This window comes from Drosophila kikkawai, chromosome X (genome assembly GCF_030179895.1).
Source record: "Drosophila kikkawai strain 14028-0561.14 chromosome X, DkikHiC1v2, whole genome shotgun sequence".
Taxonomy (NCBI): Eukaryota; Metazoa; Arthropoda; class Insecta; order Diptera; family Drosophilidae; genus Drosophila; species Drosophila kikkawai.
This window is the reverse complement of record NC_091733.1, coordinates 31,964,525-31,984,437: the sequence shown is the minus strand read 5'-3', so window position 1 is coordinate 31,984,437 and position 19,913 is coordinate 31,964,525. Positions and strand designations below refer to the sequence as shown.

The 19,913-nt window shown below is 41.4% G+C and overlaps 2 protein-coding genes across 5 annotated transcripts; both read right to left on the bottom strand.

Moving 5' to 3' along the window:
* Positions 1–2,130: 2,130 nt before the first annotated feature.
* On the bottom strand, positions 2,131–12,005 carry LOC108070964 (uncharacterized). 4 transcript variants are annotated; one of them, XM_017161634.3, is made up of 7 exons: positions 11,916–12,005; positions 4,830–5,031; positions 4,309–4,508; positions 4,043–4,060; positions 3,548–3,827; positions 2,725–2,944; positions 2,131–2,666 (listed from the first exon to the last, which is right to left on the bottom strand). In XM_017161634.3, exons 2-7 carry the CDS (start codon positions 5,011–5,013, stop codon positions 2,549–2,551), a joined length of 1,020 nt encoding a protein of 339 aa, XP_017017123.1. In that variant the 5' UTR covers positions 5,014–5,031; positions 11,916–12,005; the 3' UTR covers positions 2,131–2,548. The 4 variants fall into 4 exon arrangements, with proteins under 4 accessions (XP_017017123.1, XP_017017136.1, XP_017017128.1 ...); XM_017161647.3 differs by lacking the exon at positions 11,916–12,005 and having other exon boundaries at positions 2,133–2,666; positions 3,608–3,827; positions 4,830–5,228; XM_017161639.3 differs by lacking the exons at positions 4,043–4,060; positions 11,916–12,005 and having other exon boundaries at positions 2,135–2,666; positions 4,830–5,226.
* dtn (transmembrane protein 132C dtn) lies at positions 11,499–19,875 on the bottom strand. The gene is made up of 11 exons (XM_017161625.3): positions 19,187–19,875; positions 17,209–17,510; positions 16,010–17,140; positions 15,745–15,950; positions 14,502–15,065; positions 13,658–14,448; positions 13,452–13,587; positions 13,235–13,379; positions 12,776–13,169; positions 12,451–12,707; positions 11,499–12,390 (listed from the first exon to the last, which is right to left on the bottom strand). The coding sequence occupies exons 1-11, from the start codon at positions 19,230–19,232 to the stop codon at positions 12,376–12,378; spliced, it is 3,987 nt and encodes a 1,328-aa protein (XP_017017114.1). The 5' UTR covers positions 19,233–19,875; the 3' UTR covers positions 11,499–12,375.
* Positions 19,876–19,913: the final 38 nt, after the last annotated feature.

The window sequence follows — 19,913 nt, the reverse complement described above, 5'->3', positions numbered from 1 at the left end:
TGCGAACGAGACAAACATAATGTGTAATATAGGCCCCTCTCGCTCTTTGTTTCGCAGATCGTGCGAACGACATACAAATAGTTTTCGCTATAGGAGTAAGCGAGAGGCATGCCTAGTGTGCGTTCCCCTCTCTTTAGAACAATTAATTTGTTTAAACTGTTATACTTTATATTATACATATATACCAATTTCCTGTCGACAACAACCACTTAAGTGCAACAACAACCCCTTTACAACAACATCTCTACAGCAACCCATCCAAATTTCCGAAAATTTCCATGCAAAGTGCCCGTTTCCCAAATTGGGGTAACAGGCGAACAGAAATCAGCAGCAAGCAACTGAAAACTGTTATAAAAACTCCAAGTTTCGAACCTTCTGGGAGCAAGCGTAAGCTAGCGGAGACTCAAACCTTTTGAATTCGTGCGAACGAGATACAAATAGTTTTCGCAATAGGAGTAAGTGAGAGGCGAACATAATGTGAGCTCCCTATGTTCGCTCTTTGTTTCGCAGATCGTGCGAACGAGATACAAATAGTTTTCGCTATAGGAGTAAGCGAGAGGCATGCCTAGTGTGCGTTCCCCTCTTTTGGGAACCGTTACTTTAGAACAATTAATTCAGGCGGGCAGCTGCTTGCTGAAGTTTCTGCGCGCCTGGTACTCAGATCTGGGGACGGGGGAATTTAGGGGGGGAATCGGGCATACTTTTTGCTGTCATTGTTGTTGTTGTCTACCAGGCGCATACCAGGCGATCAGAATCAGCAGCAAGGCGCCCAGCAGCAAGTAGATTTTTGTGAGCTATGCTTGTATTGGTGCGAGACACAAATAGTTTTCGCTATAGGAGTAAGTGGGAGGCGAACATAGTGTGAGCTCCCTATGTTTTTTAGGGCATATTAGTTCAGCAGGGCAGCTGAATGTAAAATTAATATTAAGCGCCGCTATATTTATATAAAATTCTGTATTGTTAAATATTATAATAAAACAACTATACAAAAAAATATATATTTAATTGGGAAAAAATATATATACATTCAAGATAACTTATTTATAAATAATCGGTGGGAGATGTCATCAGCAGAAAGGGCACTCGCTGGTCGTTGCAGCTTCATTAATCATGTATGATTGTGCGAACGAGACAAACATAATGTGTAATATAGGCCCCTCTCGCTCTTGTTTCACAGATCGTGCGAACGAGATACAAATAGTTTTCGCTATAGGAGTAAGCGAGAGGCATGCCTCGTGTGCGTTCCCCTCTTTTGGGAACCGTTACTTTAGGACACTTAATTCTGGCGGGCAGCTGCTTGCTGCAGTTTCTGCGCGCCTGGTACTCAGATCTGGGGACGGGGGAATTTAGGGGGGGAATCGGGCATACATTTTGCCTGTCATTGTTGTTGTTGTTTATCAAAATTAGGGCTGGCCACACAAATGTAATAAACTCATCGTTTCTTCGTTTCTGATTACCAGGCGAACAGAATCATCAGCAAGGCGCATGAACTATGATATATAATTGTTTTAATCGATTTTAAAATGTTTAAATGGAATCCAAATCAAATGATTAAATCGCAAGGGATCAAGGAATCAATGCATAAATAAACTTGGCTAGAACCCTGTCTGGCTTATAATTATGTATAATATTTATTTATATATTTTGTTATACATTTTTTATATATTTATTTATATTTTTATTTCTATATTTATTATAAATTTATATTTATTTATATTTATATAAATATAATTTAAACCAAGATTTTCAAAGAAAGAAAGAGAAAGTAAGTCTGCATATATATTTTTTGTATTTTTAGGGAGTTGCCACAACAGATGCTGAAGTTAACTTGGCTTAACGACTGATCTACCTTGACTCTGATCAACATTAATCATTTCTTAGCTTTCCCACTCGCATCCCAATCGTCTCGTGTCTCTGCTTTATCAGTTTAAGAAATAATTTAAAATTTCTAGCCAAAATTAGAGCAGGATGTTGCCGCTTCGATCGCCATTAGACCAAATATGGGCACCGACCTATAAGCAGATACACACACAGCACACAGCACACACATCATTGAGTCGCTTCATTTCCGTTTGCCATTGAAAAGTGTTTTTCTTATTTCGTTTTTATTATTTCTTTTCTGTGTTTTTGCTTTTTTTATTTTCTCATTGTTAGACAATCAAACAAATTAGACGCTATATGCCGTAAATGGGCCTTTAATAATAAAACTAGCGATAGATAAAAAAAAATATACGAAAAGTTTGAAGAGTTCGCAGACAGACAGACAGAGAGATGGGAAAGATGGTAGCCAAAAGGGGAATTATTATCGGATCGCTGGCATCGGAGAACGGAAAACACCATTACGTATACGTATAGGAATTACGTATACGGCGAAGTAGAGTGGATTAAATGGGTAGAACTCGCGGGTGGTCGTCAGGAGGCGGGGTGGAAGGGGGCCCGGACATCGCATCTGGGCATGTCTACCTGGCCGGAACGCGTTGTCGTCGTCGTCGTCGTCGTCGTCATCGTCATCATCGTCGCATGGCATGGCATCAAGTCTGGAGCGGATCTATGACCTCGGCGGCTTAATTAGCTTGCTGGTGGGCGGCGGCAGCTTGCAGAAGCCAGCCGCATCGAACACGGGCAGCAGCTCCCGCACCCGTCCGGGTATCGAGCCATCGAGCATTCTGGAAAGCGATTGGGTTTACTCACTGGAGCCGGGAGTGGGGGAGTTGGAATCTTTACCTGCGCTTGTAGTCAATCTTGGCACCCTTCAGCGAGATGTTGGCGTCAGTGGGAAAGAACGTGGCATCGTAGAAGTTGAGTCCGTTCTGGAGCAGCACATTGTACTCGTCCATGGAGGCCAGTGTAATCCGGATAACGGCCGGTGGCAGTTCCCTGCGCTCCGGACGCTCGGCCTTCTCGATGGCATCGCCCACCACGGAGCCCACGCTCTTGGAGGTGCCTGTCAGAGGGAAGCAAGTAAGGGATTTGGGGTAAAGCTTGGTTGGGGGAACATTTTGGGTCATGTTCTGGAGGGGAATTTAACCAGAGAAGTTTACTATTTCAGGCTATAAATATTCCTTTTCTTAGGGATATAGTTGGGGGACTTAAAGGGATTTTTAAGGAACTTTAAAGGGACTTTCAGAGAGTTTAAGGAAATTTCTATGATTTTAAAAGACTTCAAGATTCTTTTTAAAGTACTTTAAGGTAAGTTTTAAAGCGAATTTTTAAAGGCAATTTTCAAAGAGACTTAAAGAGATTTTAAGGCATTTTTTTAGGGTTTGAAAAGGTACTTAAAGGTACTTTAAAATACTTCCAGGTCATTTTTAATAGACTTTAACACAATTAAAGGGACCTTAAGAGACTTTTTAGGGACTTAAATTGACTTTAAGGGACTTTTAGATACTTTTTAAGAGACTTTAAATCAGTTTAAAGAGTATTCGTTAAATTGAAAGGTTTGATAAGGACTTCAAGGGTCTCTAAAGGACTAAGAATCACAAAAAAAAGTACATTTTGGGACAATTTCAATATGTTTTCAATGTTACCAATTTGGAGGGTACTTTACTTCGTAGCGCCGCCCTGCGCAGCGTCTGCGTCGGCGTATGGAGCAGCTGGATCTGCTCACCTTCGACCTTGTCAACCCCTGAACCGGTGCTGGCACCGACCGAGGCGGCGGAGGCGGCGGCGGCATTGCTGGCTAGGCTCGAATAAATATGCAGTCGCACCACCTCCACCACCGAGTCGAACTTGTACATGGCATGTCGGATATCCTCCACGGGCAGATCCTCCGGCACATCCAGCACGTACAGCGTGAAGGTCTTGCGCGGCCGGCACGGTATGGCGATCTGTGAAAGATCGAAACGGAAGGAGAAAGGAGAACGGAGAGTGGAGGCGTTGTTGGTGGTGGTGGTGGTGGTGGCTGCGCATTAGGTAATTAGTCTAAGCTAGGAGTCGTTCGATGGATGTGGATGTGGGTAACTGGGTCTAACGTGGGCACTGGGACTGGGCTAGGACTTAGCGCAGTCCCAATGCCCCAGGATACATGGTTACGGATACTCACGCTGCGCGAAAATGTTTGCTGCAAAATGGGGGAAATAAAGATTGCATTTTTCACTTGTCCAAGGGTTAGTCTTCAGATGTTTGGAACTGGGATGATGTGGTGGTGCGAAGGTGCGGCTGAAAACTAGTGGTAGATGGATGGCGGCGGGGGCGGCCAGTGATGGGTAGGGGTTCCAAGCAGGACTATGTCTTATTCTATTGATCTTGCTCCCCTGGTGGCCCCCACCCATCACTGTACATAGTCGAGAGTATATGTTGTAGGCTCACCTTGCGATAGAAACGCGCCCCGGTGACCTTGTGGAAGCCCTTCTTGAACACCGCCTGATAGTCATCTGGGTGTGAGAATTTAAACAGAATGCCTGTAGCGGTTTTGGTCAAGCTGAAGCATCCCTTGAAGCTCATCTTCTCGCAGATGAGGGCGGCCCGCTCCATGGACAGCTCGTAGGAGGGGGTCAGTAGGAAGGCGCCTGCAAGTAGTACACACGAGGCTTGGGTTAGGCTACATCAGGGTTAGTCTTACGGGGGATTAGCTTTAGATCATCATGCACTACAAGCGGATAGATGATGGATTATGGGAGCTAGTAGTGCTGCCAACAATTTCTGGGATTAATTTTAAAGAGGAAACTATAAGAAAATGATGGAAACTTATGCCTCAAAGAGTTATTAAAGTTTTAAAAATAAAATCAATGTTTTTTTTAGTACTTCCTAGATGATTTCGAGAAGATCTTGCTCATATGACAAAGTTAGCAGCACTAAAAAGCCCAGAGTAACCAAATCTATGGCTAAACCTTTGGTCAGAAAGTTATCCGGCGACGAGACCTCCGAGTCCGAGTCATCCTCCCGCTTATCGGCCCACTTGGGCTCCGAGGAGAGCTTGTGCGCGGCCACCTTGGTGACGATGCCCGTGGCCCGGGGCCTCGGGAACTCGTTCTTTTCGCACTCCAGGTCCGATGTGTTGCCCAGGAAAGACATGGTAGAGAGGTATCCTCGCTTGATTTACACGCACACAGAGAAAAAGAGTCACGGAAAAAAAATAGGAGAATTTGTTGGTTTTTTTGGGACGGTATTCGCAACAAGCTGCAACTTCGGCAGCGTTTTGGGCGATAATTTGGAAGCAACTGAAATGTCGCAGCGTCTGCCAAATGCTTTTATATGCTCCACTGGGCCCGGTTCGCATCGCATCTTTGGCTTCTAGGTTTGGGCAGACCAAACCAGCGAAATGAAAGTCCCACACATAGGTGCACAGACGAGGGCAATGAAATATGATACGAGCTTTAAGTGTGGGGAATTTTATTTAAATTAAGGAGTAAACTTGAATATAGGAAGCGAATTGAGGAGATGTAATTAAAATTTTAGATTTATTTGAAGTTTTTAGTGGTTTAATTATTTTATTTTTAAATTGGTTAAAATGAAATAATGGCATAGAACTTGTCTGTCCAACTAAACGTATACGCAATACGCATAGCTATTTCTTATAATATTAAGCATACGCAGTGTATAACTATTTATATTTTATATTTTATTTTATTATATTATTATATTATATTATTATATTATATTTTAATATACTTTAATATATTTTATTATATTTTTAATATATTTAAATATACTTTAAAATTGATTATTATATTTAAATATACTTCAAAATATGTTATTATATACTTTAATAAATTTGATTATATTTTTAAATATACTTTAAAAAATTTTAAAATTATTTTATATATTTTAAATATACTTTAATATGATTTAATACATTTTTTAATATAAATTCATCTTTTGATGGCATAAACCCTACTTATATACCCCCCACTGTGGGGGCACGGGTTATGCGATCATGTCGGATGTCTCTCAAATTGGAAGTTGGTTCGTACAATTAGACGACGACACATTATTGTTTGTTATTGATCCTCTCCCGGTGGAGTGGGCGACTCATGGCATCGCATGGGTTCCGTTGGGTTCTGGTGGTCGGTTCGGGTCGGGTCGGGCAGGTTGACGCCATCGCCACTGGGTTGATCTCGTCAAGATCATGCTGCGGCGGCGGCGGCGCCAACTGTTGCGTAAAATTCAAGAACACGGCTGTCCCCCCCAAAAATGGTGGCACATGCGAATTATATAACGCTATATAGGTGATCGCTAATGGGGCTCCAGCCTCAGCTGGCGGCAAAAGGAGCCCAAAGTGGTCCAAGGGTGGCCATAACCCCAGATTGGAGCACAAACCTTCAAGCTGTGCCCCGGAAACGGGCAAACTGACCCCGCTTAAAAGTAGAATCTGCCAGTCAGCTGGGCGTTTAGGTCATTCTGATACCTACTATGTATATGTGTTTGAAGAAAATATCGCCAAATTTGTTAATGAACTTGGTGCTTTTCACCCATTAAATAAATTAAAAAACAAGAAAGAAAGCTAACTTTGGCCAGCCAAAGTTTGTATACCCTTACAGGTAACAATTAAAATATATCATAACTAAGCCAAAAATGCATTAATTTTAAATCGAAAAACTGTTCTGTGTTAGTTTTTATGAGGTTAACAAATCTGCATACTTAGTTGGAAAAAAAAATTTTGGTCAAAAATTGAGAATTTTAATGATGTAACCCCTTATCACATTTCGCAAAAATGGCTCAAAATTTGATTTCCTCCAAACATGGCTTAAACGATTCGTATTTTAATGCTGATCAAGAATATATATGGTTTATGGGGTCGGAAATTATTCCTTCACCTTTTATATAAAAAATATCATAACTCGGCCAAAAATGCCTTAATTTGCATTCGGAAAGCGGTGTTATGTTAGTTTTTATGAGGTTAATAGCTTAAACGATTTGTATTTTAATGCTGATCAAGAATATATATGGTTTATGGGGTCGGAAATGACTTCTTCACTTAAAAAAATATTATTTTGTATTATAAAATCTGATTTTTTATATTAAAAATATCATAACTCGGCCAAAAATGTATTTATACTTGGTATTAGTATTTTCTTCGTTAAATTATGATTGGTAATAAAAAAAAAACAAAATACTTCCCAAAAATCCCTTTAATAATCAAGTATTTCCTTTTTTTAGTTTATGTCATTTCATAATATGTGGTTTATTAATAAATTATTTTATTTAAATTAATTTTTGTCAGTTTTCATTTTTGAATATTTATAATATTTTTGTTTGCTTCTTTGTTTTGCTTTTTTTTGTTTGCCTTCTTTCGTTGAAACAAAAAGGTGTTGTTCGCTTAATAATATTATAATAATAATCATAATAATATTCATAATAATAATTCATAATCATAATGATAATAATCTACTAAGGTGTTTTACATGGCAACTTTAATTTCATTTTCATTTTCATTTTCATTTTCGATTCGATTCATTCCGCTGCTTTTCGTTTGCTTTCATTTCGTTTCATTTTGGTGACTTGCTTTGTTGTTGTTGTAATTGTTGGTGAAATTGTTATTAATATAAGGAAACAAGGTACTAATCGATCGGAAGGATCAGCTTTAACTGAGGAGCAAGCAAAAGTGTGTTCTCTCTCCCTCTATCATTCGTTTCTATACGGCTTGGGGGGGGGAGGGGGATTCGGTTCCCTTGCTCGAAAATCTTATACAAATTGGTAATGATCGATATATATTTTTTGTTGTTGTATAATCTTTATATGCTGTTTAAATATGGCTGTATATAGTAATATAAGCATTTCGTGGAGATCACTCTGATTTTGTTCGTGTGTGTTGTATGTGTGTGTGTGTGTGTGTGTCTCTTCTCTTTTTGCTTGCTTAAAAAACCTGGGGAGGATATCCATCTGGATATCGGGATGGTATAAATCATATATCACTAGCTCTTAAAAGACATGCGCTGCTAATAACAACAAGAATTGAGTATTAATTTCTTTGCATCTATCGTTACCTTTGACCCTTTACCGTTACACTGTTACACTGCTTTAATCGTTAATCGTTATCTTTATCGTTATCATTATCTTGGGGGGGGGTAAGCACACATTTACATACTTACATACATACATACACAACAACTACGTTTAATAACCGATGATACAAATGTTAACAATTATGCGGCGGATCGATCGATAAATCGCTTATTTGCTAATCATCGTCTATCGTTTTCTTTGTTTATCGCTTGAAGGTTTCTTTTTGTTTCTTTTTTGGGGGGAGAGCGGTGCAAATCAGCGGGGTGTCTCTTGGGGGGAACTATATATTTAGGCATTATCTTCGAAGCGGGATCAGGCAGGTGGGACATTCATAGAACTTACATGGCAAAAACATTACATATTCGTATAGTACTTTCTTTGCTTCTCGCACTCTATCTTTCTCTTTTTTGTTTTCACTTAGCGTAATTAGTTTTTGGATTGTTTATGGTATTTAGGTTTTCTTTGTTTCTTTACCAAGCGAATTTAGCTCTCGTACACACACATATATTTATATATATATATATATTTATATGCATTTAATTTGTATGTATATTTAAGTATAGCCTAATTTCCATCATTAGTTTACCGTCTTCTCATTTCTCATTTCTCATTTTGCAAAAAAGCAGCATAAACAACTTTTGTGATCTTCTCGATTCATAATATATAGTGGGAAAGAATCCGAGTGTCCCCTTTATAGCTTTCGGTTATATTTCTTTCGTACTTTTATCTCTTGTTATCGCATTACACTTAGCCGGCGTTAATCGTTTATCGTTAATAGGTAATATTATAACTATAAAAATCGTTGAATGGGATCGACAAAAAAAAAGTAAATCCAAAGTTTCATGTGTTTTCTTTTTAATTTTCATATTTTGTGTGCATTTTTTTTTTTGCGTTTTTTTCTTTTTTGATATTACATATACATATACATACAGCTTAGGATTAGAAGGGGCGTGGGCAGGGGGCGGTAAAAGCTTGCCTTGACTATATATTTATATATATATATATATAAAACTATCAGTGTGGGTGTATGAGTGTGTGTGTGTACTGTGGGTGGGTGGGTGACAAAACGAATAAAAAACGCTTTGAACTGACTAGAGAACATTGTAAATTTTGCCCTAAACAATATTAATAATATAATATAATGTCCGCAAATAGGTATAAATATAGTTTGGTTAAAAAAGATTATACAAAAGAAGTCTTTGCATTGGAATCGTCGAAACACATATGTACGAGAACCGATCCAATCGCTTTTCTTTGGGTTTTATAAAGATAAGATCTAGTTTTTAGAAAAGGGATATTATCTAGACTTTGCATATCCTTTAGAATCATTCAAGTTTTTGTGATAAATCAAAATTAAATAACAAATTAGCGGGACATCTTTGATATTTCGTATAGCTATACATCTAGTATTTTGATCAGCTAATTCTACATTCTGGAGGGAGGCTGTTTTCTGCTTCTGCTTTTGCTTCTGTTTTTGCTTTTGCTTTTGTTTCTGCTTCTGCTTTTGCTTTTTCTCTTCTAAGTTTTCCCTCTAACAAGCAAGCTTGGAAGAAGAAGGCTTGTGCTAAGCTCGATGCCCAGACTGGGCATGTGAAGTGGTGTGTGTGTGTGGTGTGGTGTGGTGTGTGTAGGTAAATTTGTATAAAGTTTACATTGTATATGGCACTGGTAAATGCTGGAAGCTTCAATAGGCCTAAATCTCACTTTCACCAATAATGGCAGTGCAGCTCGACTGAGAATTGTGTGTGTGTTTTTAGGATAAAAGGATATGTTTCTGGGGCAGAAAAAAATATATAAAAAAAAATTAACAAAAAAAAAAGGTTATAAACAATTCAAGCTAGTATTATAGGCTAATGATATTACCTTAAGTTGGTGATGTGTCTGATGTGAGAGCGTGTGTTTGCAGTCCTTAGATTGGTAGAAAGAGCAACTCAAGTTTAAGTTAAAAATATATATATATTAATATTAATACAAATATATTAATATATATATATATATTTTTTATATATAATATGTACAGTGCGTGTCCTAGCTATAAGGCCGGAACAAAGTGACAAAGCTATCATTTAGGCCGTAGAAAATATTATCTACTAATGGAACTTTTGATTCTCTATAACTGTTTCTCATATTTTAGTATGTATGATTTATGTATATATAAATATTTTTAAAAAGGCTTTTATAAGATGCTGAAAAATTGTGGGAGCTTTAAGAGGGATTCAACGAGCCAACTGCCTTATAGCTAAGAAACGCACTGCACACACACCCTAACACGTTATGTACAGTACAAGGACTTGTAGAATTACAAATTTAGTTTAGCTTTGTTTTTTTGTTTTTGTTTTTTTTAAGCATTTTACAAAAATCAAATATAGATTGCTTAATTTCGTTTTACAATTCTTTGCTTTTTGTGTTTCTTTTCAGCTGTGTTTACCTTCTTTCTTCCCTTTTTTGTTTTTGTTTTTTTTGGACGGAACAATTTACAACATATGATTATGAAACAATGACACACGGCTCAACAAAGGTGGGGGGAGAGACGAACATAATACTTAGATGGCCTCTAAAATATAAACTAAGGATGAGAGTCGCTTATACTAAAAGTATATATATATAGATATATGCATGTAGATGTAGAAAACAGGCTTAGAAAACGAAAGAAGACATATAGGGTTTGGGTCTAGTATTTCTTATCAGTATGATTTGCTAATGGAATGAAGAGTATGATAACTATCTGTATCCGTATAAGAGCTTGAGGGGGAACGAGTTGCACAAAAGGTGAATGGATATGCATACATATATCTTTATAGTTATGGGTTGTGTGTGTTTTGGTGTGCTTGTGTTTGTTCCTCTTCGCGCTGGCAATAAATACAATATTCATAATAATAATAATAATGGTAATAATAATAATCATAATAATCATAATACAAGGTTTATAATAATCGTAATAAATATGCTCGAATGCTATAAATATGGTAAATTTGTCATATAAAGCTTGGATCGCTCGGTAATATCATATAATATTTGGTTAAACATTTCCCCCATACTTTCTCTTGTGTTTTCTATACCCTTTCCTTGGCTTTCTTTCAATGCAATCGATCAAATAAAGCTCATAAGCGTCTATATATCATTTGTTGTGTGTGTGTGTCTGTGTGTTTTTTCTAGTTTTAGTTTTAGCTTTACGATTTATGATTTATGATTTATGATTTATGATTGGTATTAGGTTTTAGGCTTCATTACCAACTTATACGTTTTCTGTTCATGTTTTTTTTTTTATGTTTAGATAATGCAGCATTTAATTTCTGTTTTTTTTTTCGAGTTTAGCGCGCTTTATATAATCATAAATATATATATATTTATATATTCTTGTATATATCAATGTATATTATTCAGTTTTTAAGTTCTAGCGACTTTTGGGAGCGGTGCCCGGCACATTTTGGAAACTCTCTCTCTCTCTTTCTCTCTCTCCACTAGCAAATCCCTCTCAAAGGCTGTCTCCGCTCTCTTTCTAATTCGACTTTAACTTCGACTTTAGCTTCGACTTCGACTTCGACTTCACTCTCTCTCTTTTTCTCTACTCTCTTTGGATATGCAACATTGAGAAGGACCTGAAAGTTGGACAAAACGTGGAGAATCAGACGGAAGGACCTGGTGGACTTGGACTTGGCAATTACCTAGAGATGCGCGTGTTTAGAAGCAAAGTGAAAATGGAAAAATGTCTGGCTTAAGCTATGCTTTTGATGGCTCTGACCCTTAACTACACCATATATAGTACTTAGGCAGATACAAGATACAGTTACACAGTTATATATATATACTACATATGCTTTGTATGTATGTATGTGTTTTTGTGTGTGTATTTTGCCCAGCGATTTCGAGTTTGTTGTGTGTCAGGCACGCGCTCCTCGAGATACACACCACGTTACATATAAGGTGTATGCTTTAAATATGAACTTAGCCTAGCAATAAATATGTCTTACTTCCTTCCTGCGACTGGGACTGGGACTGGCTTCGTTTCCTATAATATGCTTGCTTCCGTTTCCGGTTTAAGAAAAGATCGTTCTCTTACGTTCTCTTACGTTTTGGTATGTCCTTGGGGGGGGGGGGGTTTAAGAGTAAGGTTTTGGGTATTGCTAGAATTGCGTTTTAGATCTGGGCTTAAAATTGCCTGCTTTCGATATCCAAGGCTCCATCGTAGGCATCAAAGGCTTCGGCTTCCGCTTCCGCTTTAGCTTCCTTTTCAGCTTCTACTGCTGCTCCATCTGATATTTGATTACTGGTTTTGTTGGTTATTCCAGCTGCTGCTGTCACTCCCGCCACCAGCTCATCGAGCAGCTGCATCTGCTTGCGCGTGGGCGTGGTCAGTGGTGTGGCAACCGTCTGATAACGCTGATGGAACGTGGACAATATCTCGCGAATTTTAGCAATGATCTCCTGTACTCAGGCATTTGACTCCTAAGAAAGCAATGAGGAATTCTTGAATCTAATAACAAAATCTAAAACAAAACCACTCACCTTTAGGTTGTCAAAATAATGCATGATTTGCTCATAGTCCATGTCTAGATCATCCAGTCCAAGACGCTCTCCGGGCGCCACAGACTCATCCACCGTGGCCGAGAACATGGGATTGCCCACCACAGTGGCTCGCTTTACACGCGACGATTTAGTGGTGGGCTCTTGGCTGACGGCGCTCGCTGGCGGCAGCCTCATAATCTCATCGGTGGCATTCGAGTTGGCCGCATCACCAGTGCTGCTCACCATGCTGTGGTTCTCTGCGGGGAGAATGTTGGGTTTAGGCAGGCTGACGAAAGGGGGGAAATCTAGCTGAAGGCTCACTTACCCTTGGCTTTGGGCGAGGAGGCGGCCGATGCTTTGGTCACTCTTTTTGGTGTCAACGAATCAAACTGAAAGGCGTTCTTCTGGTGGGGATTCGTGTACTCCACCAGCTTCTCGGCATTGTGCAGTTCCTCGTGTTGCTGCTGCTGCTGCTGTTGTTGCTGCTGCTTGATCTTGTTGTGCGCCGCCTTGATGATGGGCTCCTGACTGAAATTGTGGCTATGGCTATGGCTGCGCTGATGCTGCGGATGGGGAGGATGTGGGTGAGGAAGCAGATGGGCAGGGTTATGGGGACGTTCCAGTGGTTGTTGCTGCTGTGGATTGGCATTGGCATCGCTGCCACTGGCCTGGATGGGCTCACGTTTGTAGAGCTGACTATGACGCTTGATGGGGGCATCCTTAAAGATGAATTTTCATTTCAATTTCAATGCAAAACGAGTCACAGTTTTGTTTAAATATATACCTTTAAGGAACTGGTAGAACCAGAACCCGGAGCCGGAACAGGTATGGGCTGTACCGGCAGACAGGCCCGGGCCCCCACATTCCTATGCGGCGGCACTGGTGGCTTGTAGTCCAAGGCATTGTCCTTGCGCTCGTTGGCCAAATAGCTAATGAAGAATTAAAGCATTAGCAAGGGAATCCTTTCTTTGGGGAACCCAAAATCCAGGCTCAATACTCACTGATCGGCATGCTGCTTGTTCAGATTGGAGGCCGGCACAATGTGCGTCTGCAGCTTGGGCTGCTGGTCAAAGGAGCTAACCCTTCGCCCGTTATCGTAGTTGACAATGGGATTGCTGGTGATGCGCATGCGGGAGTCTTGAAAAAATACAACAAAAAAAATACAATAAAATAATAAATAAAATATAATTTTTAAATTCACACTCACCCCTTGCATTCAAATGCGTATTGGACTCTGTGACCATCGACTGCCTGTCAATGGTGGAGCGTCCCAGCCAGACCCAATCGTGCACATTCGTTGTGGACTCCTTGAGGCGCACATCCCTGAAACCGCCGCCGCCTGCTCCGCCTGAACCATTACCCCCCTTGCCCGCCGACAGGGGATCCAAGCCCGACTCAATCATGGCTGGCCGGAACTTGGAGGCATAGACCACGCACGAGATGACAAAGACAATGATGGCAAAGCAGAAGGCGGTTAGCAGGACGTACATGCCCAGCTCCATGGAGGACATGGTGCCAGTGCCTGCGGGACCCTTCACATGATGATTCTTGTGCACCGCCTGGATGTTGCCCCGATGCTGGCGAGCCTGAACAGTGGGTTCATACTGCTGACTAGAGTCGCGCAGCGGTATACCAACTATAATATCAGCCAGATCGCTCATCTGGCGATAGTTCTTGCGCTCCCTGCCCACCGTGCCATCGTTTTGGATGGCCTCCTGCTTGCTCACAATATCCACATTGTTGAAATCCACCTCAATGGAGGCCAAGGCGCTGGCCAGCGGCGCTGGATTCGATTTATTTTGCTTGGTGCTGCTGCTCAGAGTGCCGCGTCGCTGGCGACACTCCTCGGAGAGGAGGAGGGTCACGCGCAACAGATTGCCATTGCCCTCGCCCACGGCAATCACACGGGGATGATGCGAGGCCAGCATGGGGGCAAAGGCCACCACCTCGGTGTCCAGGCTCTCCACCAGCAGGAAATAGTCCTCCACGGCAATGTCACTGCAAAACACAATCTTAAAACTTTGAAAATAACAAAAATATACACCACTTACCGCAGCGGCGTCTTGGAGCCATCGGTAAACTCCAAATCAATGTCTAGCAATCCCTCCTGGTACTGGGCCGTCAGCTTGTGCGTCACCGAGGTCTCCGCCAGATAGCCATTCTCTATCGTGTTGTCCGGACTGATGGTCAGCTGAAGACCAGAAATGACGCGCACAATGAGCTTGGACAGGTTCACCTTGTCGCTGCCCACACGGATTTCCTTGGTGCCAATGACACGACCCGTGATTGGCGACAAAACCTGAACGTCTGTGCGTCCCATGGACTTGCCCTGAAGGATGCGTCCCTTGAGCGAGGCTATCTTGGGATCGGCCACCCGGAGCAGCGGCTGCACGAGATCAGTGACCCTTAGGCCGGTTCGTCGCGAGATAAAGTAGCTCGTGCGTCCAGAATTCTGGTCCACGGCCAAGAACTTGGCATAGACCTCGACGGGACTCTGCTGGTAACGTGCCCGGCACACCGTCTTGTCGGCGCCCAGGTTGTTGTAGTAGTTGGTGCCATGCTGCTGGCCCCACACGTACGATCTCTTCTTCCTCCGCCGCGACTGCTTGTTGTGGCTGCGAGAAGGGCGAGAGAGGGAAAGGGAAGATGAGTGGGAATTGTCACCAACTCAATATCCTCAAGTCTTAAGCCTAAATATTTAAATTTTTAAGGATGTAATGACCCCTTATAAAATTATGAAAAAGTAAATAAACATTTTTTTGGGACATCTCAAAATCTAAAAAAATTATAACTCCCTCAAAAAAGCGTTCATTTCAAATCGGAAAGCGGCGTAATGCTAGTTGTTATTAGCTTAACAAATCTGCATACTTAATTTAACGCCTAACTTTGTTGTCGATTTTAAAAATGTATCCCATTACATTTTTTTTTTTTTAATGGGATACACATTTTTTGGGACAAATCAAAAATCTAAAAAATATCATAACTCTGCCAAAAAAGCTTTAAATTCAAATCGGAAAGCGGTGTTATGTTAGTTTTAATACGCTTAACAAATCTGCATACTAAATTCAAATTCAAATTTTTTGTCGATTTTTACAAATTTTAACGATGTAACTAACCCCTTAAAAAATTGTGAAAAAGTTAAAAAAAATGTTTCTCCTGCAAACATGACTAGAAAAATTCGTTTTTTAATGCTGATCAAGAATATATATGATTTCTAAGGTCGGAAATGGCTCCTTCATTGCTTTTTAAGCTTCTAACTTAAAAAGAGGATATAAAATCAAAGTTTCAACTCACAGATAGTGATTGTCATCCGTCACCTTCCAGCCCTTGATCTGCGAGAGCCTGAAATCGGATATGTAGACTTCCAGGGGGAACTCCGGCATCCAGACAATGAACTTGGCCACGCCCACGTAGGTGCCATACTTGACGATAACCGAGGCATTCGATGAGCCCCGCTGCTCAGAGCCATCCACATAGACCGAGCTGCAGGAGGAGGAAACCTGAAAGGAGTTCCGTCATTAAACCAATTATTCCTCATCAAATCCCCTGGAAAACGCACCTTGATGACGCTCTCGTCCTCGGCGTGACAGGAGCTCTGGAGCGTGACATCGGCCACCTTGCCCGCCTGCGAGACGATGAACACCTTCATGGCCTGGGCCACTTGGCGTCCAGTTAGCACCGCCGTGTTCATCACCTCCCAGATCTTGGCCATCGGCAGCACCGCCTGAATGTCATCCTTGTTGATCTCCAGCTTGGCGATGAGTCGCTTCTTGGTATCATCGCTGGTCACCAGTTCGCCCGAATCCTTGTCCTTGGGCGTGTCATAAACATGTGTGACGGACCACACAATCTTGCCGCCATCCACAATATCGTTGGTGTCCTCGGCCACCTCCAGGAGCCAGGAGAAGACCTCAAACACCTCGGCCGTATAATTTCCGCCGGATTGTCCCGACTCCACACTGGATTCGGGCTCCTTGCGGAACGCTGTCACCCGGGCGGTGGTATGCTTCGGATTCTCCTTCTCCACGGAGACGGTCCAGAGATCCGTGGAGGCGGTGGCGCCCAGTATGCGTAGTCCCGCCTTGACGCGGGCTCGCACCGTAAAGGCGGCCACCCGCTGGTCCGGATACTGGTGCAGAAAGACGGGCACGTGCAGCCGGGAGAGCGGATACAGTGGATGCTGGGGCAGCAGGAAGGTAACGGCATCATCGGCGCGCAGCATGCGGTAAGGAGTCTTGGCCGCCAGCAGCGGCACCTGGGCGAACGTGGTCAGCGGCTGGATCTGCACCTTGGGCTCGCATTGCTCGGGATTCCTAAGCGGAGGCTCGAACACACTGTACGACACCTGGGCGTAACGTTGCGGCACCTTGGGCGGCGCCTGGCTGCCACCATCTTGGCTCGGGGCCGGCAATGCTGGCCACCAGCCCAGCGGGACCACCACCTCGGCCACGCACACACCATCCTCGCCCTCGGGCATGCAGCGACCCTTTAGCGGCTGCTCCGAGCCCATGGCCACGTGTAGGAGCACACACACCTTCTGGCGCTGCAAATGGCCGCCTGGATCGGCGCCCGCATGGAAGAGCACGCGGAGCACAGGTGCATCCTGCGAGACGCTAGGCCGAACCAGATGCGCCGAGATGTCCAGATGCATGTTCGGCTGCTGCAGCTCCAGCAGCGTGGCGGTGTTGTTCTGCAAGGTAAGGAAATAAATGGGATGAGAAAGAGTCTCTCGCGGATGTCCTGGATGAGATTACTCACGCTCATGTAGTCGCCGCCGCCCGCCTGGCTGTCCATCGTGTCCGGCACAATGTAGCGGGCCGGCACCGTCTGCTTGGTGGAGAAGGGTCCGTAGCTGGCGCGTATCGACACCGGCTGCGTGGTCTCCACTACGGTGAAGCGGTCCAGGGATAAAACCGAGTCATAGGAAGAGCGCTGCCGCAGAGGCGGCACCGCCGACGAGGTCGTTTGCACGTTGGCTATCTCCGGCGTGACAGGTGGTTGGCGAGCGTGCTTCAAGAAGAAACCACTGTCCGGGGCCTCGAAGTGCACCTCCACGGAGTCTGGCGGGGATTAGAGCAAGAGTTTTGGATTAATAAAAGGTTTTATTTTGTAAATTTGGATTATTATTAAAGGGAGATGTTTTTTTATGAAGTTTTTTAAGATTTTTTAAAGATTTATTTTTAATCTTGAATATAAATTAAATTATGAATAAAATACATTAAATTATAAATTAATTAAATTTAAATTATAGGTAAATTGGTTTTGGAAAAATGTCTTAGATTTTAAATTGTTTTTTTAAACCCATACTTTTATTCTTAAAAATAAGAGAAAATCGTTGAAACCTTACGGAGGTGTTACTTTCGGAAGTTTGTAGGTTTTTTCATTAGTTTAAAATATAAATTAAAATGTAAATAAAATTCCTGGGCATAAAGTGACTATGGGAAAATGTCCTAGATTTTTAAATAATTTTATTTATATATAAAATATGTACGTTATTTTTATTCTCTTAAAATTAGGAAAAATCTTTTCATCCTTTGGAATTTTTTTTTTTAAGTATGTAGGATTTATGTTCTATTAATAAAATTAAATTATAAATAAAATTCCTGGATATAAAGTGACTTTGGCTGTATCTAAGATGAGAATATCTTCGTTTTCGAATTTGTAAATTACATTTAAATAACTATTCTTTTATTATTTAAAATCTGGGGAATCCTTAGAACCTCTGGGAGTTGTCTTTCCAAAAATGTATAGGATTTATCTTTGATTTACAATATAAATTTAATTATAAATAAAATTTCTGGACATAAAGATTCTCTGCCTATATCTAAAATGGGAATATATATATCTTCGTTTCGTTATTTCTAAATTAGGGAAATCAGGGAAAATCTATAATTTTCGTAGTTTAAATAGAATATTAAGGAGAAATTTAAATTGACGTATAGTAATACAATTTTCTATGTAATAATAAGCTTTATCATAGAGGAAATTCAAATAACTCAACAGAAATTTTATTAATTTCGGTATATTTTTAAGTGTTCAATTAGGCCTAACTTTTGCTATAAAATCGACAAAAAGAATATATAACCATAGATATATGTATATATATTTTTTATATGTTTTATAAATCCAATTTTGATTATATTAGAGCCATTTTCCTAATGTCCTTTAAGGGTTAACTTGGCTTCTTAACTTTTAATATGTTTTCCAACTGTCAAGATTATCGATTTAATTTAATATTTTTTACATTTTAATTTAAGCTCTACTTAGAGAAACTGGTCCTTAATTAATGTCCGGTTAAAACCAGCTTCTACTATTAACTTAATCAGGTCCTTTTCTAACTGGCACTATAAATTACATATTGTAAAATATAAATATATACCAGCAGATGGAGAAACTGTCTCTTAACTTAAATAAAATGTAAATGTAGTAAAGAAATTCCCCTAACAATTGTTGTTACCATTTCTGTTGAAATTTGGTCAATGAAATGTTTTCCAAGCCAAAGGTTTGCTCTGTAACTACTTTTTTTTGCCGGCTGTGGTGGGTAGAGGAGGAGTGCCTCCTTTGCCTGCTCCTCCCCAGCGGCTGCTTTTTATTAATAACTTGTGCCCCGTGGGCCAGCAGCACCAGCACCTACTCCCACTCCTCCTCCGCCTCCGCCTCGGCCTACTGCCTCTGCTTCCCCCCGTCCCCACTCCTCAGATACTCCCTTTGTTTTCTTTATTTATTTATTACTTACATGCAATCGACGTCAGCATCGTCATTATCAGGCAGAACCTCATCATGGTGTCGATTTCGTTAGTCCACAGTCCACGTAGTCCGCAGTAGTGGTGGCCAAGACAAGTCCTTGTGATTCCGAATCCCTCGGAAGGAAGTTACCCAAATGCTGCGTTCTGCTCGGAAACGAGTCTCAAAATTGTTTGTTCGTTCACAAAAGTTTATTTGTTTATATCTCTCGATGTGATTGTGATTGCGATTGCGATTGTGGTGTACCGTTAGGCGAGCCAAGTTAACTGCACTCTGCACCTGCACTCTGCGCGACGTGACGTTTTTCGTCCTTTTTTTCGCTCAGCAATCCGCAGCACATCCTTTATTGATTCTTTCAGTGTGCCATCACACACACACACTGGCACATACAACACCCACACTGGCACTCACACGCGCACACACTGCCATGGCCGATACACACACACAGTTGCTCCGTGGTATAGACACAACATCTCTCCTGCAAAACTCTGCAGCTCTGCCCCCAGAAAGGAGTGAATTGAAACGCTGATGGGGCAACAACTGCCTGTGGTTTGCACTTTTTCACGCGCTGGCCAGGTCGCTGCTCGATAACGCACAATAAACGCCTACAGCATGGCTATTTTCATTCAGCTCTCAGAATTTTACGCAAATATCGAACATTTCCAAACACCCTTCGACAGTTAGCAGTGTGACCAGTGTTTGATCAAAATTTGGCCCTC